The sequence below is a fragment of the Erpetoichthys calabaricus genome, chromosome 12, assembly GCF_900747795.2.
Source record: "Erpetoichthys calabaricus chromosome 12, fErpCal1.3, whole genome shotgun sequence".
NCBI lineage: Eukaryota > Metazoa > Chordata > Cladistia > Polypteriformes > Polypteridae > Erpetoichthys > Erpetoichthys calabaricus.
The window spans coordinates 129,122,530-129,145,944 of record NC_041405.2 but is presented as its reverse complement, the minus strand read 5'-3'; the positions used below and the strand labels follow the sequence as shown (position 1 = coordinate 129,145,944).

The 23,415-nt window shown below is 40.7% G+C and overlaps 2 protein-coding genes across 2 annotated transcripts in view; both read right to left on the bottom strand.

The window, feature by feature from the left end:
* Positions 1 to 437: 437 nt before the first annotated feature.
* LOC114662604 (NACHT, LRR and PYD domains-containing protein 3-like) lies at positions 438 to 22,154 on the bottom strand. Its single transcript, XM_028816170.2, has 9 exons — positions 22,034 to 22,154; positions 16,695 to 16,861; positions 14,120 to 14,285; positions 11,708 to 11,773; positions 9,886 to 11,617; positions 4,505 to 4,678; positions 1,979 to 2,152; positions 1,375 to 1,548; positions 438 to 636 (listed from the first exon to the last, which is right to left on the bottom strand). The coding sequence occupies exons 1-9, from the start codon at positions 22,152 to 22,154 to the stop codon at positions 453 to 455; spliced, it is 2,958 nt and encodes a 985-aa protein (XP_028672003.2). The 3' UTR covers positions 438 to 452.
* LOC114661546 (uncharacterized) overlaps positions 18,710 to 23,415 on the bottom strand; it is a 245,107-nt gene continuing 240,401 nt past the window's right edge. The window contains exon 3 of the transcript XR_007936491.1: positions 18,710 to 18,721. The gene's annotated coding sequence lies outside the window, so the exon portion shown is untranslated. The remainder of the gene's footprint in view (positions 18,722 to 23,415) is intronic.

The following is a 23,415-nucleotide window of genomic DNA, read 5'->3' as shown; positions in this document are numbered from 1 at the left end:
TCTCTAATTTACAGTTTGTAGTACTAGGGTGTTGTACCGTGTTAGCCATTATGAATGTAGAGAAAAGCCAAGCAAAATGACACCTTTCATTGGCTAACTAGAAAGATTACAATATGCAAGCTTTCGAGGCAACTCAGGCCCCTTCTTCAGGCAAGATGTAATACAGAAACTGAAGTTTCCTATGTTTATATACACACTCTAGGACAAGAAACAACATTGGTAAATCTTTAAATGAGAGATTTTGTATGTAAAAAATTAATAGATTCATTCAGGCTAGGGTTAATTTAGTAAGAGAGAAAAGAACAATGTATTGTCAAGATCTCTGGATAAGATAACTGTCCAACAAAGTCTTTTGAAGTTTGTAATGAGTTTTTCAAAACAATGTGGGTCTGTAGACAGGTTGTCTGTCATTCTGAGATATTGTAATCTTTCTAGTTAGCCAATAAAAGGTGTCATTTTGCTTGGCTTTTCTCTAATTTACAGTTTGTGCTTCTCAGCGCCTTATATAGCAGACGCACTCCTGAATCGCCCAAGTTATTGATTCTCAAGCTCAGCTCAGTCAGATTTGAGTGTTCTGCACAGATAGCAGAGGAGAGAGCCACACAACATCTGGATGTGAGATCACACGAGTCCAGCCTGTAGAGGTGATGAGAGAAGAATTGAAGATCAGCCACAACAGACATGTATGAAGGTAATGGGGCTCCTTTATTTTGATTTATTCTGACTGATTTAAGAACATAGGATATTTGATAAAAATGAGGATAACATTCAGTCCATCAAGATGGTTTGTTAAACTAATAGTTAAGTTGTCCTAGTAGCTCATCCAAATACTTTTTAAAGGTTGTCAAGGTTTCTTCTTCAACTTTGTGTCTCGTTTATCTGACTTCAGTCTTAGTAGCACTTCTTTTATTGTATTTTTGCAGTGAACCCCTTCCTCACCAGGCTCTGTGAATGATACATTATAGTCAATGATGGTGCTCCATAACGTATTGGTGAGAATGAGATTAGGAAGAGAACCAGAGTTTATAGATTACTGGAAGGTTTCACTTCCTTGCTAGCTTTAATATTTGTGTTTTATTTATAAGGCTCATCATAATTCAATAACCCATATTAAACATTCTGGCCCAGGGTTTTTTTTTAGTATTTTTGAGACCCTAAATGGTAGACAAGTTCTCAAACACCATCCTCCATGTGTGTGTTGGGGGTTTACCAACTGGCTGCAGGGCCCCAAGTGATAGTTTAGTTTTGCATCAAATAAATAGTCCAACTGGACATCCATCTGTCCAGCTTAGTCTATTACACGGTCATTGGTTCATCTTAGCTAAGGTAAGTGGATAATCGTCTCTCTCTCACACACTCCTAATGTTTACTCACTTCAGTTTCTCCAATTTGCAGTTTGTGTTTCTCAGTCCCTCAGCCAATAGAATTACTCCTGAATCATTCAGGAGGTTGTTTCCCAGCTCCAGTTCGGTCAAGTGAGAGTGATGTGCACAGAGAGCTAAGGACAGTGCCTCACAGCAACCTGAGGTAAGAGCGCAGGACCACAGCCTGATGATGGAAGAGAAACAACAATGAATTGGGCAGATACGCAGACACTTTCTCATACTCGTCTCAGCGGTATATATACTGGGGCTGTATTTCCAGTATTGAGAGCAAAAAACAAGTTCCCTTCCAAGCTTGGATTTTGTTATGTTTCAGCATTGGACCGAATAGGAATGAAGAATGAGTGGCAGATCAAACCAAGGCCAGGCAAATGTATAGAAAAATCCTGCATTCTACCAGAATGCTGGAATGGGCATAAACAAGACAGTACAATGTGAGTCAGCTCCCCATGAAGGATGGACTCCAATGACAGTACTAATTAGTGTGATAAGTAGAAACAACAAAGAGGGGGGCCTTAAATGTGATGATGCCCCCTTATATCTCATGCTGCCATCTTTTTGTCATTCTTTTATCTTTCTGACATTACAGCACTTACCTCAGTTTCTCTAATTTACAGTTTGGGTTCCTGAGCCCCTTACACAGCAGATGCACTCCAGAGTCTCCCAGTTTAACATTTCCTAACTCTAGCTCAGTTAGGGGTGAGTGTTTTGCACAGAGTGTCTTGGAGAGAGCTTCACAACATCGAGCTGTGAGATTACATGATGCCAGACTGCAGAGATGAAGAAAGAGCAAGTTAAGACCAAGTTTATTAAGACCAAGTTTATGAGGAATGTAGACTGACAGTAGGGCTCTTTGAGATATATGTAAGAAACCTTCCAATTTAAGTCCCTTGAGATCGTCACATCTGAGGACCAGAAGTGACAAATTGCAAAGCTGTCCTAGTGACGTCTGGGTAGAGGGCTGCAAGAATGGAAGACCGTAAGAAGATACCTATCAATCTCCTGCATGCATCCCTTCTACCTTGGGTGAAAAAGTCAATCAACCACTTAGAGCATATCCATCCACCTGTCCAGTTTCAAACCTGTGTATATCCAATTCAGGGTACCAGGGAATTGAATATTAAAAAATATATATTTTCTGCTATCCAAATGAAAAATTAGCAAATGGGCAGAGAATTTGAAAATGTATGCGCATTCATCAAAGAATAAGCTTGGTGAGTCAAAAAGTATCCACAATAATGTAACTCTTTTGCTTTTTCATAGTTATGCATGCAAGAGATTTATTGGAGCATTGCAAATCAGTTCCTGTTTTTTTCACTCATGTGACAACTTTGTAGAGAAATGTGAACAGCAAAAAAAAAAACAAAACAAATTGAAGCAGAGCTTTTCAGATCAGATTCAGACCACTTTTCTTTGTGATGCTGAATCCGATACAGACATGTGAGAGTTAAATGTCACCGCACTTGGAACACTTGATTCGGAATTCTCTGTAAATGTTTCTGATTTTGTTTCACTGTTTATGTAGCCTTTCACATAGTTCTGCGTTGAAAATCAGTATGGATAACAACATTGACTTAGCATGCAAGGTGATGATCTCAAAAAATCTGGGTGACTGTTGCCAGCCAATACAGTCCAATTGCTATGTGTTTTCTGATGGAAACAATGTGCCTCAAGCGCATATTTTTCCAAGAGAGTCTTGTGGATAGAAATTGTCATAGGGAATCAAATGTACCCCTTGACATTCTGAAATTATGAAACCACAGTATTGTATCTAAACCTTCCACATCTTACTCTCAGTAGTCCTGGCTCCTCTATTGTGTCTACAAGTTTCTGGATCTGGATCTGGCAGTCATGATTGTTCTCAAAGTAGTACCTACAATTTTTTTTTTTTTCTGTTTTCCATCCTTGTTTTCTTGATTGATGTGCTGATCTGAAATGTACAAATACAAATGTATAGAATACTTGCAAATACATATTCTATCTATTTCATGCAATTGTGTGTGTGTGTGTGTACTGTTATGCATGGCACCTGTGGATCACCTTCCAGGCTCAGACAAGGTATTCAGTACTCCTGCTGGAACGAGAGGCGACACCAACACTAACTATACCCTCTCTTTTCTCCTCCATAGCTCCAAGAAGACACCCTGCAAGGGCACTTAAGCCACACCCCCAAAAGCTAATTCAAACTGTTTTCACTTGGAATGACATAAATTCAAGGATTCCTGGAAGATAGCATCTCAGTCTGAGGAATGCAGTCCTGCATGACTGAACTCCTTTACCCAGACCTGCTTGAGAGAGCCAAAAGCTTTGAAAAGCTGTAGAGATTGGGAGAGCAGCTGTTGCGCCTTATCTATATATGTTGCACCACCATGTGCTCAATTTTTGGACCTCACAGTATATATTTGTAGCTGGAAATCCAAAAAAGGAGAAACTGAATCATGTATCAAAAATAGTTTTTCATTCCTAAGCTTTTGACTCCTATCAGGAGTCATCACCAGAGGAAAATGATAAGACATACAGGAATCCAAGGCAATATATAGCAAGTAACGAGAGGAGGGTAGGTGGAATGTTGGGGGGAATTAATGAGGTGGGGTTTTGGAGGGTATTGGTCATAAAGTCTTATTCATTATGTGCATGTTTTTCTTTTCAAGCCTGCATATGCTGCATTCAACAGGACACACATTTAAATGGGACTCAGTGCAAGTAAAATTCAGGACTAATAAGTGCCAAAGAACTACCTGAAACGTGGCTATCCAATGAAAACGCCATTAACAGACATTAGGACATAGAGCCAGCTTTACATAGGGCCAAGTGGTTGGTCTCAAATAGAGTTGTAAGAATACAACAGTGTGTGTGTATAAGACACAGTGTTTTGGCTGTATTATCTTCATGAGGTGTGCACACTATGCATACCTTTATTTACAATACAATACAATTTATTTTTGTATAGCCCAAAGTCACACAAGAAGTGCCGCAGTGGGCTTTAATAGGCCCTGCCTCTTGCTCTATTTCATTTTATTTATTTGGCATTTTTTGACAACTGTTCAGAGGAGAAATGAAAGTAAGAATTTTACGGTACTATTTACACATGACAATAAACTTGACTTGACAGTTTTACTTACCTCAGTTTTTGTAAATGACAGTTTCGATTCCTTAGCCCTTCACAGAGGAGACGCACTCCTGAATCCTCCAATTGATTGTTTCCCAGCAGCAGCTCAGTTAGGTGTGAGCGTTCAGCACACAGAACCAAGAAAAGAGCCTCACAACATTCAGATGTGAGACCACATGACTGAAGCCTGCAGAAAGAAAGGAAAGACGAGGTGAATTATGAAATCGCAGGGACAGGTCAATAGGAGAGCACTATCAAGTAGCTTTTCTTGCACATCATTTTGATGATACCATTGCTCTGCACATTTTAGATAACAGTGTTATGATTTATTTCTTTTATTTTATTTGTTGCATATCATTGTGATTATGTCAATGCTCTGCCATTTTGGATCTGGTTTCTATGATCCTACTGTAATGCCTTTGTGTGCGTGCGAGTCATGCAGTCGCCTTATTTATGAGCAAGGAGATTTATTTTGGTGGTGAGAGCTTTTACTTAGCGTGAGAAACTTGTTTCTCAAACAGTTTGTTTTTGATTTGTGGTTTTGACTTTGTTTTGTTTAATGCTTTGATCTTGTCTTGTCCTCTTGTTTTATTTTAACATTTAGACCTTTGTGAATTGACCACTGTTTTGTCCAGGCTCCTCTTCCTTTTTTTGCCCATAAAATACCTCCACCTCACTGTAGTAGTAATGATGAGGTCAGAACACATGCCCATTGTTTGACTATGTGGAGTGTGCAAATTCTCCCAGTGTCTACATGGGTTTTACTCCCCCAAACCATATAAATTTATATATATAATTCACTAAGCCGCCGCCAGAGCAAGCAAGACACCCGTGGAAGCACGCAGGACGGAGCCACACCCACCAACTCTAAGACCATTGGATACGACGACAACTCGCAGAGCCACGGCCACCAACTGTGACGCGACGACTCAGAAAAAACGGCGTCATTTATGTTCGTCTGTGCTAGAGTCCACATGCACCTCAGAGCCACGTTGACTGTTCATAGAGGCTGTATGCAGCGTGTAAAACAGTTTGCGAGGGGTATCCCATGGGATCCTTAAAACAATCCTTTAAAACTGAGGTTAAAACACAATGAAGGAAGCAGTCTTTAAAAATTAATAAGCCCTGTGCCTCTTTTTCATTAGCGTCTCACCTGCTTCACCGATGCAGGCCCTGCAACAGTCGAGACGCTCTCTCAGCAGCTGACCTTCTCTGTGCCTGACTCCACTACTGTCAGTTGCCTGATTAACAATGGCCTTTTGAAGGGGAGCTATGGACCCGCTATACCACAGGAACACATTGCCTTCGAGCCTGCTCTCGCTCACTCTAACGTACCGGCTTTCTCTCTCTCCTCACTCGCTCGCACACTGCACAGGGGAGAAACACCACCAACACGACTCCACCCGGAAACCGTTTCAGCCACACTTCCACGCCCCTTGCTACGCTGTGAGCGTGATGATTATTTATTTAGTTTAACTCACAAACTGCAACAGCTCACCAAACAAGGACGCCGTCTCTCGAAACATTCACACTGCCAGAAGAAAACCATGGGATATGCAAAAAATAGCCATGTCAGTCAACTCACAAAGCCCAGCCCACCAACTCACACCCACCAACTCGAGCACGTGTCTACCCACGCTCTCAAGGCATTCACAGTGCCTGCTCATGTGCCCGGACGCAACAACTCACCAACTCGCTTTCGTCTCTGCTACAGTACACATGCACCACTGAGCCACATTGACTTTTCATTATTCTTTTTGGTTTCTGCTGCATTTCCATATATAATCCACCAAGTCGTCTGACCGTGGGATACAAACGACAGAGCACCGCCCAACAACTCGAACTGATAGAGAGACACGCCCACCAACTCTAATACGCCTTCCCGTCTGTCTGTTACCAGCGTTCACTGCAATGTACTGGAGTGTAAAACCATCACAACTATCAGACGCAGTCTATATCTAAGAAGATATATAGATACTAATTATTCCCCTGCACGTGTCCACCCACGCTCTCAAGGCATTCACAGTGCCTGCTCATATGCCTGGACGCAACAACTCACCACACACAAATCTTGCTTAATTTGACTCAACACGGGAAACCTCACCCTGCCCGGACACGGAGAGGATTGACAGATTGATAGCTCTTTCTTGATTCTGTGCGTGATGTTGCATGGCCGTACATAGTTGGTGGAGCGATTAGTCTGGTTAATTCCGAAAACGAATGAGACTCCCTACTGCTTGACAGTTACGTGATCGCCAAGCGATAGGCGTCCAACTTCTTAGAGGGACAAGTGGCTTTTAGCCACGTGAGATTGAGCATTAACAGGTATGTGATGCCCATGGATGTCCGGTACTGCACGCGTGCTACACTGAATGGATCAACGTGTGTCTACCTGGCGCCGAGAGGCATGGGTAAGCCGTTGAACCCCATTCGTAATGGGGACCGGGCTTGCAATTGTTCCCCACGAACGAGGAATACCCAGTAAGTGCGGGTCATACGCTCACTCTGATTACGTCCCTGCCCTGTGTATGCAACCCCACCGCTACTACCATGGTCGGGTGACTTGGTGGATTATATATAGAAAAGCAGCCCGAACCGCAAAGAACAATGAAAGGACAATGTGGCTCAGAGGTGCACAGACGACAGCAACTCAGGTGAGGAGTTGGGGGCGGGCACATGAGCAGGCAGTGCGTACTGAACGATGATTGTATGTTGGTTCGTAGCGTGCGTTGTTGCAGTACTACTTTTCTTGGTGGTTTATTAAATTACGGATATTGCAAATGTTCAATTTTGTCCCTCTGTTTAAAAAACATTAAAAAAGCGGAGTGATTATGCGCCGTATGCTACGCTGCGGGTTGATATGCAGCATGTAAAAGTTTGTTTGTCGCGGATAATTTGCCTTTTACTTTTACATGAAGACAATTTCCTGTTAGATTGGCCTTTGTGATGAGAATTAATAAGGCACAGGGCCAAACTTTCAAAACAATATGCATGTATCTGCCAAAACAAGTTTTCAGTCACAGACAATAATTGTATGTTGCTCTCTCCAGAGTTCCATCTTTTCATTCACTTACTGTTGTATCCTCAAACCCACCCCTTTTAGACAACTATGTCTTTCCGGAAGTGTTCAGCCATCAATAAATAATTATGCGGCGTATACCTGCAGGAACACTTGCAGCGAGCGAGGCAGAGAAAGAGAGAGAGCGCGCGCAACACACACACACACACACACACACACACACACGAGAGAGAGGGCTGGACGCATAAGAATAATAATACTTCATTACATTAATATAGCACTGTTCTCAGTATTCAAAGCGCTATCCACACAGGGAGGAACCGGGAACCAAACCCACAATCTTCCACAGTCTCCTTACTGCAAAGCAGCAGCACTACCACTGCGCCACAAGGCAGTTAAAGAATGCACCGGGCTCGATTTTGTTTTCACTTCTGTTTACAGCGATCGGGTCGTAGATAGCATTGTTGCAATGTTACTTTTCTTGGTGGCTTATTACATTACGGATGTTTCACATGTTCATTTTTTTCCCTGTGCTTAAAAGACATTAAAAAAGTGTTTCTCATCTGTGACTCCGGAACATCTCAGTACGCAAGCTATATTAAGCGTCAACAACGAAGACTCGCTACACCTTAATCTTCAAGTACTGACACTTATCCCTACTGACAAAGTAACTTTCACCAGCATGGCCTTCTTCGTCACAGATGATCCCACTTTCAGTCACGGACAATTGTATGTTGCTCTCTCCAGAGGTCTATCTTTTCATTCACTCACAGTCGTATCCTCAAACCCACGCCATTTGGACAACTGTGTCGTTCAGGAAGTGTTCACCCATCAATACATAATTATGCGGCGTATGCTACGCCGTGGGTTGGCTAGTATATGTTAAATTTCCTGTCATACTGCACAGATTTTTTTTCAGTCCTAGGTTTTGTTTAAATAATTTTTACAGGTTGAGGCAATCATGTAGCATGACATTCTTAGCAAATCCGACTGGTCTGTGACTCATCCTAACAAAATCAAACAGGTTTTGACCCTAACAGTCATAGGGTCAGGATCGTGTATGTGCAAATGCTGACAATTATTGAGTGATCACATGACAGTACAATGCATACAATGTAGTACAGAGGAAAGAAGGAATGCGGGTGCTTTGGACGATAACAAACACAAGACAGAATTATCTATTGATGTATTGTGTTTGTTGTGCCATGACCAGGAAAATAAAAGGGCCAAGATTGCAGCTTAACTGGTCATACCTGGAAGGACTTCATATAGGCATGAATGAATATGGTGATCTAACAATACTTTTGAAGTATAGAGAAAAGCCAAGCAAAATAACACCTTTTATTGGCTAACTAAAAAGATTACAATATGCAAGCTTTCGAGGCAACCCAGGCCCCTTCTTCAGGCAAGATGTAATCAAATCAAGATGTAATTTTGAAGTATGAAACCTGTGCTGAAAAGTCTATACTGAGCCATGTAATCTGCCATTTGCTGTGATTCTGAGTAGTGTAATCTGACATCCTCAAGGAGAGGAGACCCAGAAGCTGCACTTGTTAAGTTTAAAACCCCCTCTAACTAGAAGCCATATAATGTGCTGCTGGCTTTAGATTAACTGGTGAGTTTAAATTTATCTTGTGCAAGTGTGCAGTAAAATAAATGGGCCCAGTAATGGACTGGAGCCTAATTTAGGGTTGGTTTCTGCATTGTCCTTTACACTGCCAGGAAAAGTTTAATCTAAAATTAGTAAACAATTATTTGTTTTTGTTTGTTTGTTTTTTTGTTTGTTTGTGTGTGTGTTTTTGTACTCATAGTGACACTGAAATCTCCACTGTTTTGTAGTGTTTTTTTTTCTCATGAATATCGGCTGTCATTTTGTGTATTTCTTTTTATAGGCAATAACCTTTTTGCACTTCTGGTTATCATGGGCAGCTCCATTTTGTGTGTTTGGTGACATGGTTGCTGTGTGCATATTATATATTGATTCATGTCCTCTGACATTATGACAGGCTATAGTGACAGAACATGGTGAAAATAAAGGGAAAATTTGTGAGAGACTTTGGATGGCATAAAATAAAATTAGGTGCAGATTCCGGTTTTGATTTAGTTTTGTATTTCTACTTTTAAGTTTAGTGTAGTTTCCATGAATTTTGGTAATAGATCCCAACTATGAGTGTACCGGACATTGATGAGCATAGATTTGTGCTAACCCAGTAATAACCCAGTATGATGGCCATTTATGATTGATTGGTATTCATCATCCTATGAAAATGAAATGGAGTTAATGTTGCATACTGAATTTTATAAATGTTTTTATGAATGAGACCACTGGTGTTTTCTTGTAGTAAAACTAAATTTCCTGAAGTTTTATTACTCACTTCATACATCTGCAGCAAATGAGACCCGACATCAGCTTCTTGATGCACTCAGGACTGAGATGTATGTATGAAAGATTAAGAACCTCAAGTTCTCCACAACAGCTGATGACTGAGCCGAGCACTGCACAGTCCAGAGGAGACACATTTATTGTACTAAGATTCAGATTTAAATCTTTGCCAATTGAGTCTTGTATTAATTTCTTATTCTGAGTTTCAAAGAGCCACTGTAAAACTTGCAGAGCTTTAGTTTTATCTTCACCCCGTAGAGCCCGTTCAGCTTTCTGCTTCACCCAATCCAGGACCCGCACTGCTGGCTTTCTCTCTAATTCTCCTAGGATTCCCTCTAGTGCTTTAAACACAGTTGGCCTAGCAAATCCTGCCAGGAACTGTGTGAAAGTCTCAAATCTGCAATCTTCACAGGAATCCAGCCTTCTGAGTAGCTCATCAATATTCCCACATGAGTCGAGGAAGAAGGAGCAGGCAGCAATGAACTCCTGCAAGATAAGGTGGAAGAAAGTGTACGTTGTGCACTCATGGGTACTCTCTCGCTGCAAGATTTCCTTCAGGAACCCAGAGAGGAATGCGGATTGCAGAACTGGCTGGAGACCAAAGGTGAACATCTCTTGTTTCTCATAAAACACCAGAAACCTATTGGCCACCCCATAATAAGCCATCTTTCCCAGTTTCACCAAAATCCCCCGCTTGTCATCAGCTTCTCGTTTATGATTGGTTAGGATGTGGTAAAGGAACATGACAAAGAGCTCAGTGACGGTTCTGGGTGCTGCTTTATGCTCTTCTTTGGGTGTACTGAAGTGGCTCTTCAACAGTGAGCAGATAATCCAGCAGTAAGAGGGATTGAAGCATAAGGTGTAGAGAATGGCATTCTCCTCAACATACTGAAAAGCCTCCATGCCCAGATTGGCATCACCAAAGAACTTCTTAAAGTACATCAGTCTTTGTTCAGGGAAGAAACCCAGAATCTCTGTGTGCCGATCAACTCTGTCCATATCTAGGGGCTCCAGAGTGGTTGGTCTGCTTGTGATCAGGACTGAACAGCCCTTCAGCAATGTCCTGCTGACCAGGCTGGTGACCAGAATGTGAATCGGAAAGTAGTCCTCTGGATTTGAGCAGAGCCGTCTCTGTGTAAAGTCAAGGTTGTGTTTGTACTCATCCAGTCCATCAAATATAAACAGGAGAGACTCAGGCTTCTGCAGGATTTCTCTTACTGTCTGTCTTGCATCATTGAGATGTTCATAATGCCTCACAATCAACCTGGTCAGAGGCATCTGTGGCTCCTTCTCCTCTAGAATGTTTAGATCCCTGAACTTAAACAGGAACACAAATGCAAACCTTCTGTACTGAGAGCCTCTGGCCCAGTCAAAGATAATCTTCTGTACCATTGTGGATTTCCCAATTCCAGCCATTCCACTGACCACCACTATCTTCGGGGCAGTCCTATTTCTGGGACACCTTCTGAAAAGCTGCTCAGTCCAGATTTGCTCACATTTCTCTTTTGCTCGCTCCTCAACCAGCTCTGCATGTGTCCTTCCAGTCTTCCCAAGTTCAAACTGAGTCTCAATTTGGGTCCTTCCGTACTGATTAATGACCACCAGCTCTGTGTAACGGGTCTCAAAGATTACATCATCCATAACCAGTGGAACACCAAGTGAAGGCTGTGCCTTCAGATTCTTTGCAGATTCAAGCAGAGTGGTTCTGTGCATGTCCTGGAGACCTGGAAGTCAAAATGAGAACAGATAAACAAATGTAGGGGATCCAAGCCGAGAACAACTGCTGGTCATTGTAACAGGGAAAAATGGCTTACCTTTAACATGAGGCTCGCTGAGGGGGGCCTTGAGACTATCTTGAATGTCCTTTGAAAGCTCCAGTCCTGGACAAAATAGAATTGAAACAGACAAGACAACTACTGGAGAAATTCAGGGAAATGTTTTACTTCTGGAAGACATGGACTGTAGAATATTTTAAACAGCTAGGAGTCCTCAGTCTGTCATTTATGACATACTCACTTGAGATGTTGCCTACACCTTTCATGGACTGGTTAATTATGGTCATGGTGTATTTTATTTAACTTGGAAATTTATAACTGTTTTTCTGATTAATATTTATTGTTATTATGATGTCATTACATTGTCATTTTGTTGAATTTTTTTGGTCAGGTTGTTTGTGTATGTACTGTAATGTTACTGACATCACTGTTGTCCTCTGCTAGTAATGCAGTTCCACAGCAATGTGATGTATGATGGCAAAAAATGGTACTTAAACAAACTCCTGACTGAGCCTATAAACTAATGAAAGACTGGCCATTTGTCCCATACAAGAGCACTTAAAAAGGGTATCAATTCAAGAAAGAATTAGGTCTTTAAATTTGGTTAGTGATTTCATTTTGGCTACTAGTCTCTTGATTTCTATAAAATGACACTTAGAAAGTCTTGTGATTACTCTTCTGATTTACCTCTAAAATTGACTCTGTTTCTCCTTTGCCATCATCTGTTTTTTTTTTTTTTGCATGTTGTTGAATTTAAAAAAAAACTTTATCACCCAGCATGCTTTTTAAAAAAGAACTTAGCCATCAAATATTGCTGAGATTTAAGATCCTTGCTCTAGGTTCTCATTCCCAGCCATTCTAATCTCTCATGCTTTTTGTTTCTGTGAGCCTGCTTTAAACTAAGGTCTTCAATGGAGAAGGTCCCCAAAAGAGAACTCATTTTATAATTACTATAATAATACTATAGTACTAGGGTGTTGTACCGTGTTAGCCATTATGAATGTAGAGAAAAGCCAAGCAAAATGACACCTTTTATTGGCTAACTAGAAAGATTACAATATGCAAGCTTTCGAGGCAACTCAGGCCCCTTCTTCAGGCAAGATGTAATTACATCTTGCCTGAAGAAGGGGCCTGAGTTGCCTCGAAAGCTTGCATATTGTAATCTTTCTAGTTAGCCAATAAAAGGTGTCATTTTGCTTGGCTTTTCTCTACATTCATAATGGCTAACACGGTACAACACCCTAGTACTAAAGAAAAAGTATGAAAGTAGAGACAAGGATTTGGCTGTTCAGAACATTCATATTCCTGATCGCTCTGTATGGTTGTGAAACTTGGATGCTGCATGATTTTCTGTTCATAATGCAACTGTTTTGTTGATTAGTTCATTTCAACATCAGGATTTTGATTTATATCTTGATATACCAAAAGTGCAACAAAAGCCTTGTTCTGTTGTCCCAAATGCTAGTCAACACCTGCCCCCTATCACTTGCCACTATTCAATGGAGAGCAAGATAACTTGTGGATGACATTGTGTGTGCGACTAGTGGTGAATGATATCACTAGGGATAATGGTGCAGAAATAAAGGGGACTCGATAGGCAACTATAGTTTCTGGAAATGTCTTTGAAAAATAAAGAACAAATCTTTATTAATATATTTTACTAAATTTCAGATCTGTTTCAACCCTGGTTAACCCATGCGCAAGGCTGGTTAAGGCAAAAACTGAAAATATTTTTTACAATTTTTATTTTAATTCAGTTAGTCTTATCTGGGGCGGCACGGTGGCGCAGTGGGTAGTGCTGCTGCCTCGCAGTTGGGAGACCTGGGGACCTGGGTTTGCTTCCTGGGTCCTCCCTGTGTGGAGTTTGCATGTTCTCCCCGTGTCTGCGTGGGTTTCCTCCGGGCGCTCTGGTTTCCTCCCACTGTCCAAAGACATGCTGGTTAGGTGGATTGGCGATTCTAAATTGGCCCTAGTGTGTGCTTGGTGTGTGGGTGTGTTTGTGTGTGTCCTGCGGTGGGTTGGCACCCTGCCCAGGATTGTTTCCTGCCTTGTGCCCTGTGTTGGCTGGGATTGGCTCCAGCAGACCCCCGTGACCCTGTGTTCGGATTCAGCGGGTTGGAAAATGGATGGATGGATGGATAGTCTTATCTAGCACTTTAATAGTTTTGTATATTGTTTGTTTTTCTTCCTGGTTTTGTTGATTATTTTATAAGTTTAAGTTTAGTTTATGAAAATGTTTTTTTTATTAATAGTTTGCATTTTTGTTTTACTTTTTGTTTAAAATAGTAACCTTGGTCTAGAGAAGAATATCACCAGACCCCAAAACTTTACACTGACATTAGGCAGGTGCTTGGAGCTCTGATTCCCTGGGAACTGCAATACCAGGTGCAGCATGAAATCTCATTTCACTTTGAGATTCCCTATAACATAATTGAGATGGCAACAACTCACCCCCTTGTGTCACCTCCTCTAGTATTCTGGTTAGGTTTGGTGATGGAAATCGCACAAGTTCTTCAGCCAGCCCAACCCATAGGCTGAGCAATACTCTGTCCTTCTTCATCATATCATTGATGAAGGCTTCCACACCCCCTTCAGATTTTTCTTTAGATTTGAATCTCTGAAAGAAAAGAGAGAATTCTACTGTCAAGCTGAACTGTTGATCTGCACACAGACCACCCAATCTTTTCATGCTAAAATTCCTATTATACTGTGTAAAATCTTTTACATTTCTCCCATCCACCCATATCAGTCCAGGTGAGGGAATAGGGACAATGACAGTGCATTTGCACTTGGTCTAAAGCTGTTAAGCAGGAGCACTCCCAAGTGTTGTATTTACATACAGTAGATGGAAACCTGCTCTATCCAACTTGTAGTTATCTTGGTGCTACTGGCCATAAAGAAGGAAACAGTCTTGGACAGGGCATCTGTCCATCACCCAATTCACTTCCGTGCAACACACAGAGCCAATTTAAAGTATTCAATTAGCCCAACATTGGAGATACAGTATGGTAGGACATCCCATGTGGACGTGGGGAAAACATGCAAACTCTACACATACCTCAAATGGGTACTTCAGCTGCATCCCAGTTGCTAGACCCATACGGCAGCAGCACTATTCACTGTGCCACAATGCTGTCCCCATTTATTCTGTTGCTTCTAAATCACTTTATTTGCACCGTAGGTGAATACCAAAGTTGAGTACTGAGAAAAGCGCTATATAAATGTAATGAATTATTAAAATTTCAGATAGAATGAAAAGACCACAAGATTATGCGCACTCTTCTCGGCCTTTTACCAGGTGTGGGGTAAACAATCAAAACTTATTTTCACAGAATATTTAAGTTGATAAAAGATGCTGCTAAAAAAATAATAGTGAGGAAGAAATACTTAAAGATTATTACAGTACAACATGTAGTACATTCATCTGTGAAACACAAAGAGGCTCATGGTGTCTAATTTTGTAGGAGATGGGCCCTGACTTCACATCTTCTGGACCCAAAGACCAAAAGTTGCATAACTGGGTGTAAAAAATAATAACTGCTCATGTCGTGTTTAAGCAATTACGAGCAAAATTTTATGTGTTTTATTTGAGCATTACAAGGCAGAATGAAATGTCCCAGCTCCACTGTTATCTTTGATCAAGTCACTTTATACAAACATTCCATTTTATTTTTATTTACTAGGGGGCTTTGACCCATAGCGCCAGCACTATGTGCTGTTGTGAAGAAGGTGGCTGAATGCACCCCAAGGAGACGCAGCCGCTCCTCCAAAACCCCTCTTAAACGGTGATACAATGGGAAACAAATAACAGTTGTTTTTTTGTACCTCTTCTTTGCTTGATCAGTTGCTGGCTTGCTGCTGCTGCCATGCTGCGTGATCTGCATTTCATCTCTCTTCTCCCCCAGACATCCTCAAACACTATTCTATCTCTTTTCGCTGTTCCGTTATTTCACTGAGTAATATTTTCCATTTGTTTGTGCTGATGTGATCTTTACTCTCCTTTTTTTGAGACTTTCAAATTTTCCTACTTCCATTATCTCTAACCTGCTCTGCATGTGTATCATGTGACTTGCTTCCAAAGGTTATAAGTATGACGTGACTTGCCTGTCTCGCTGGATGTGAAAGTGTCTCTCTGTCTCTCTTCAAAAGATCTCTCTTCAAAAGATCACGACTTGTCGCAAGTTTTTTTTTTTTTATAATAGAGAGATTTATTCTATTTTTTGAAAGTCTGTGCTTTCAAGTGTCCATTTTGTTTGAAGTCTGTATTTTGAAGCAACTCTCCATAAGTGATGAGCATTTCATGCAGGTGCATTGTGAGTAAAAAAGTAAAAATATTAATATAAAGAGGGACATAAAGAACAAGCTTACGCATACCACCAATCAAGGTGCATAATAAAAGCTCCAGTGCAGGTTCACATCAAAGAACTGGTCAGCCACTGGCTTAGCTGGTGTGGTTTGGAAACCTGAACAAAACTGCATTAACATATCTGACTTCAGTTATGACTTAGCAAAATGATAAAGATCTGGAAACAAGGACTGGAAATCTGAAGACACATTCTGACATTGCTTGCTTGACTTGCTGATTATATGTTGTCATATCTGGAATGTTCTTTATTTTCCATCTCCACTCCAGTCACAAACATAAGGCTTCTAAGACCATAGGACAAAGGATCTTTGTTGTTGTGGGGTTGCTTGTTGGCCCCAAAGTCAAGATCTTTGAATGGGACTGAACAAAGTGATTCCTAGAGTTTTCAAAACTCTCAGCTAGCTTAAATTAAGTTGAACATCAGAAACAAAGTAAGATGATGAAATGCTCTTCCTTTACATAGCATAGGCCACTAATTAATGTAGAATCTTTTCAGAAATATCAAGATGTACCTACAACAACCAAATGCTATTTTTGTCTTGCCAACATCTTGAAGTCAGGGAGTAACAGACTGAGTTGGGTGGCTGATGCCAATATAGACTATGTCAGAGCATACACTCCATGAGCTATTCAAAGCCAGTGACAATGAGACATGCCTACCTTGGCCTCATCATTGGTGAGGATATGCTTTGTGGCCAGGTTCTGCAGGATGCTGGTGATGTTGTATGTCATCACATATGCCAGCTCGGCCTTGTAGTACTCAGTGAGGGTGAGGAGATCTTCATGAGGTAAAGTCCTGATAACTTTACAAAACTTCTTCTTCAGATCTGTATTTAGGGGATAAGACAGAAACAGTGTTCTAAAAGTAATGGATCACCCAGTACGTTTACAGTCCCCATTGTTTAGCAGACTAAAGTTTAAAAATAGGTGTCGTCAGCTTTTTAGACAACTGCAGTACATCTTACAGGAGTATAAAGTTTAAAATGTGCAATCAGACATTGTCAAAAATATCAGGGCCAGATTTGTGTAGTGGACAAGAAAATTAAGCTTTTGCCAACACTAAACAGCAGTGGTCTTTTCTGTTGTATTTCCAGCTTCATTTAAGGTACAGAATTACTATGTCTGTGTATTCTTACCTCTATTAACAAGATCCTTGAGTTTATGGTGGCAGGATGTTCTAATTATATAGGAAATTTATTGAAGTAAATTTTGTTTATCTTCTACATCCCAAAGGTTTGTGTATGTTGCTTAATTGGAGACAATGGGAGGAATACTGAAATCAATGCAGCTTCTTCCTGGTGTCCATGAAAGATGCATGAATGGCATGATTTATGTTTGGGGTGATGGTTTAATTCCAAAGAGCTGTAATTTCATTTTGCTGTGTGGGGGAGGCTGTGCTATCATATTAAAGGTTGCTGCCTCAAAGCTCTTGAAAGTTGGGTGAGCCATCTGTGTGAAGTGTGCACATTCTCCCCATGTCTGTGGGTTTTCTCCAGGAGCTGAAGTTTCTGTTCAAATCCCGTATATATGCAGACAAGCTTATTTGACAGCTCTCTGGTGGTCCAATGTAACTGAGCGTTTGTGTGTAACTGTGCCCCCTTCACGATCCTGAGTGAGATATGCTGATTAGACTGATGGCTGAAATTAAAAAGACTAGTTATCTAAAAGCTTTTATGTACATATTTTAAACAGTTTTTGAAACGGGAGGATAAATATTTTTCAGTGATACTAGGGAGCTTTGCCCCCTGCTCGCTTCATTTGCCAACCTCCCTGCCTGCGCTATACACCAGCAACTTCGCGTCTCTGCCGCACGCGTATGTAGATTTCACTTTCACCAAACAACAAATACTTTAATTCTTGCGGATACGCCTCTTCATTGGGAAAAAACACTCCTTTTCCCTGATGGCAACATGAATTAGACGATCTACAAGTCTCCGACTTAAAGTTTAAAGCCAAACAATATCTACATACTTCTGTCATATCACCTATGTCCATATATTCGATCTCTTTTCACTTTTACCTTTTCGTCAATATCGAATTGAATTTTGATTCCGTGTTTGGAATTATACCGTGACAACACAACATATAACTGCTCATGAGTGAATATCATTTCTTTATCTCTACACGAACTGTGTCTGACAATAGCATTCACACAAATGAGAAATGATTGAACTGTGTGCGTTGTTGTAAATGTTTTAGATGTGGGCAGGACTTTTCCAAATCTTTTTGCATAAAGTCTTGTCTCACGGGGCTTGAAATTTTCTCTCGCGGGATTTCACTTTCACCAAACAACAAATCTTTTAATTCTCGTGGATACGCCTCTTCATTGGGAAGAAACACTACTTTTCCCTGATGGCAACATGAATTAGACAATCTACAAGTCTCCGACTTAAAGTTTAAATCTGAACAATATATTCAATCTCTTTTCGCTGTTCCGTTATTTCACAGAGTAATAATTTCTGTTTGTTTGAAGCAGCAACAGGAGAAGAGTTTTCAACTGCTACAGTAACATATTTAGATGGCATTCAAGACCTTATGTCCCAAAGAGCTGCAGCATTTCATTATGTAGTTCATCAACTGGAGCGCCCATACACCAATATTCCCCTAAATATGGTTTATAAATACCTGCAGATGGGGATGGCCATACTGACTATTAGTAAATTCTTTGATATATTGTTTAGGATTGTCTGAAGAATAATGGAATAATATGATATAAGGTAAACATAAAACACTATTTAGACAACATAAGATTGAACTTCTTCAGCAAAACTTAAAACATATTTCTCACCATTTTGGTTTATCACTCCTGATTGACAAAACCTATGTGGTCGCAAGGACATAGAAATTTTTAGAAGTAGACCCCTACTGTTGATACCCCTTGTCCCACCTTTTCAGGATGATTGGCCATTTAATGACATTCAATTTTGGCATGATTAATGTGGGTCTTAAATTGAAATGCAAAACACTTGGAATAGGCACAAAGTGAAATTCATTGCTTTGCTTTTAGTTGTGATGTGCGATCTAGGATATGAAGTACATTGCTGTATGCTTTTGTATTGCATTTTAAACTGACACAAAACACTGTATTTTGCTCTGTAATGGAAAGCAGTTGGTTGATATCTATTTAATAATGGCGTGATAAAACTGTACCAAAATTAAACGAACCATGTCCATATGTATGCAATGCAATGTAGCTGACACACATTTAATGTTGGCACAGATAATCATCCATTCATAAATACTTGCTACTTTCCATTAAAATTTAGCAAACCCAGTTTTGAAATTTCTGGTTGCAAACCTTTCATCATTTTGTGTTATTAGCCCCTGTGTCTGGTCTGCTTGTTTTTTAATTATCATTATCAGCATGCAATTAGGCAAGCAAAGTCTATAGAAAGAGGTGAGCTATTAAACAAATGTCAAAAGAAAATCAAGAATTTAACAATACAAATATTTCTAAAATTCTTCTGAATGTAAATCTCACACCACTAGTCTTTTCTATTGCAGAATCAAAGAACAAAAAATACCCCATAGTATAACAGTGAAATCAGTTTGAGGTGAAATGACTTGTTGATTGTGAAACTGATTGGAACAAAAACCTACAGCCACAGACGTCCCCAGGGCTGATTGTAAACCACTTACTTAGGGCCTCAAACTAGACCACCCTGCCTGCCATATAATAAGCCCCACACCAGACCTACAGCCAAATCTGATGTTGCCTCTATATTCCCTCAGGTATCTGCCACATAAGTGGGTCTTAAGTGGAGCTGCTGCACACCCTCACTCACTGAAAGAGGGTCAGTGCAGAGTCAATTGTTAACCTGATCTGCATGTGTTTGCGGTTTGGGAGGAAACATTAAGAATTCCAAAACAGACATGGGGCCTCATGTATAAATGGTGCATACACACAAAAATGTTGCATATGCCTGTTTCCACACTCACTTTGAGAGTATAAAAACCAAACTTGGCATAAAGCCACTTACATTTTCACACAAGCCTTACACCATGCGTACACACTTTTCTGCTTGGTTTTGCAATCTGGCAGCACCCAATGTCAGAGTAGTGCTACTGTTTGTGCAGTACTGAGAGTATTTTAACCTGTGTATTGTGTATGTGTGTGGTATCACAGCTCTACAGACGTTTATTCTGCACCGATTGGTTACGTGTACAATAAAACAGAAAGACAGGAATTTGGGGTTGGTACGTTTGACAGACACAGTACTGCTGCAATAAATTATTCCATCCAGAGTTGCGCATGTTCCAGTAAGCATCTTGAGTGAGGCAGGAACAAATCATGGACGAGGTGCCAGCTCTTTGCTACCACTGCGCCACCATGCCCCCACATGGTTAATGCAAGCTTTAATGCATTTCTTCATGAAAATGATATCAAGTGTACATCTTAGTATTCTAAAATGTTCAGAGAGCTGTAATACCATGAATGTAATGAATTCTCTGTGGCGATCACTGCCTGCATGCTTCTGTTGATGAGAAAGCCTGTTTAGGCAGCATGTAGCTATTAACGACTAGGTCGAAGAACACTTCGAGTATGAAGCATTTAACATGCTAGTTTACTTACGATAGGATCTGAAAAACTCTAGTAAATTAAAGATTGATTTTAAGATGAAGTTTATGATGTTCTACTTTAATGACAAGATTAAACTACAATTAAACTACTATTAAACTTTAACTACAAGATTAAAGTGGAAATATCGAAATTAAAATTGATATTTTGACTTTAATCTCAACACTTCTTTCTTGAAATTCTTTTTTATATGTTCATTTAAAATTCTGGGAGGAGTCAGGGTGTGTCTGTAGGTGTGTGCATGTGCATTAAAATTCACATTGATTGGGATTTATAAAAGGGAAGTGTGTGGAACTTTACTTATGCACAGTTTTATGCATCTGAGTTTTTTTGTGCACATGCACATTTGTTTTTTTTTTTTCTGTATGCCATGTTTTAGTGTGAATTCTATGTAAATGATGCCCAAAGAGAGAACTAACAAACACTATGCAGACAAGTGACTAGGCAGTGACTCTGATCCATAGTGCAGCAACCATTGACACCACATGTGTACAGTAATGAGAAATTTCTGTTCATTTGAATTAACCTACTCTGAAAATAATGCTGTCCATGCATCTTTAATAGGTCCTAATGGGAAGTGGAGTTATGTGTATCATTAGTATTTATTGTAAAAAACTGTACTGCCATTTTTGAGAATTTCAAAAAATTTCAACTTCAAAACAACTCACAAATCTTCTCAGATTCTTTGACCAAATGATTTCTGGTGTAAACTCAAAGTACTGTGGTTAAGTTCGGGCTCTACCTTTAAAATGCAACCCTGCTTGTGATCTCTGCTGTGGATTTTTAGTTTTAATGTTAATAATAATAATACAGTTTATTTATATAGCGCCTTTCCCATGCTCAAGGTGCTTCACACAGTCTCAGAAAGGAACAGCAGGTATATGTAACATTGGATATTAATGTTTCCCAAATAGAACACTTAAACAGGTAGATACGGGGTACACAAAGCATTAAACAGAATGCAGGACAATACTACAAGCCTAGCAAATAATATAATTTGTGATATAACACACACACAAATTATCCTGGACAGAGAGGAAGACTGAAAGAGGAGGCAGAATGTCAGGTGAAGTTAAAAACCTTCCTGAACAGATGAGTTTTAAGTTGTTTTTTAAAAGAATGAAGGAAGTCAGCTGATCTAATTAATTTAGGGAGGTCATTCCAAAGTCTGGGTGATGTGCAGCTGAAGGCCCTGTCACCCACAGAGTGCAGGGTACTGTGGTACACAACAAGATTGCTGGAATCAGAGGGCAAACAAGAGAATAGTGATGGAGAAGGTCAGTGATGTAGTCCAGTGTGAGGCCATTTAAAGCTTTGTAGGTTAATAATAAATGTTATATTCACTCAAGACACTCATTTGAGATTCTTTTGATGTTTAACTCTACTCTAACAATATAATAAATAAAAAACAGAAACTCACCAGCAGAAGCTGACAGCAGTTGCACGCAGTTCAGGCACATTGGCCCATCTGTGTGGTATTCACTCTGAAGAGATGGTCGACACCCCTGCAGCTCCTTGGAGGCAAGACATTTCACCTGCATTAGTCAAGGAAATGTGTAGGCCTAATGAAACCTGAACTACGAGACACATAACTCAACCTGCAGGACCAGAAACCTGTCTGGTAACCTGCATGTCACCACTGCTTACTGCTCATGACTACCACAAAGTTCTTTGTTTCTTTCTCCTTTACTATTTAGTTTTCTCTGACAGTTTCCTTTGGTCTAATCTTTCTGGACTCCATTAAATAAAATATGTAAAAAGCTGTAGTATAGCTCTTCTCGGGGCAGCACGGTGGCACAGTGGTAGTGCTGCTGCCTTGCAGTAAGGAGACCCAGGTTCGCTTCCTGGGTCCTCCCTGCATGGAGTTTGCATATTCTCCCCGTGTCTGCGTGGGTTTCCTCCGGGTGCTCCGGTTTCCTCCCACAGTCCAAAGACATGCAGGTTAGGTTGATTGGCGATTCTAAATTGGCCTTGGTGTGGGTGTGTATGTCCTGCGGTGGGTTGGCACCCTGCCCAGGATTGGTTCCCTGCCTTGTGCCCTGTGTTGGCTGGGATTGGCTCCGGCAGACCCCCGTGACCCTGTGTTCGGATTCAGCGGGTTGGAAAATGGATGGATGGATGGTGGGTGTGTGTGTCCTGTGGTGGGTTGGCGCCCTGCCCGGGATTGGTTTCCTGCCTCGCGCCCTGTGTTGGCTGGGATTGGCTCCAGCAGACCCCTGTGTTCGGATTTAGCGGGTTGGAAGATGGATGGATGGATAGCTCTTCTCTTGTAAAGTACCTCGGGATGGCATTCTCCCCCAAAAGACACTATCTAAAACCTTTTTGTGTACTTGTTTCGTGACTTAACTATTTCAAACAGTCATAATTTGCCACCATTGACTGCTCACTGGAGAGCTGAATGTTTTGCCTTTGTAAAGGTATAATGGTGTAAGGACGGCCAGGAAGTGTTGCTAGTTGATTATTTGTTTGCTGATCATTTCAAATACAGATGCTGTTTAAGAACCAGAGCTGACTCTATTTCCTGAGGATGCTCAGTTTGTTTGCTTTGGGCAAAACATTTCTATACCTGTTCTGTCAGTCTGTCGTGTCCATTATGATCTTCTGTGCAGAAGTGGCACGAGAGATGCACACTGACTTAAAATGGGAAGGCTGGCTTTTTTCATGGCTTCAGCTTGGAGTCTTTGGAGGCAGAATAGACAGAAGGATGTTGGCAAAGTGCCTGGCTGTCATGAAGAATGTGCCACATACTCTCCATGACACCCTGGTCAAACAAACCGAAGGGCACCTTTAGCACAAGCCTAG

Bases quoted from the DNA above. Each gene is read 5' to 3' on its own strand.
- LOC114662604 (XM_028816170.2), bottom strand. From the start codon at position 22,154: ATGCAGGTGAAATGTCTTGCCTCCAAGGAGCTGCAGGGGTGTCGACCA. The intron at 16,862-22,033 runs GTGAGTTTCTGT...CCCTAAATACAG, and splicing joins ACTGCTGTCAGCTTCTGCTG to ATCTGAAGAAGAAGTTTTGT. The intron at 637-1,374 runs GTGAGTAAACAT...TCACCTCTACAG, and splicing joins TGCAAATTGGAGAAACTGAA to GCTGGACTCGTGTGATCTCA.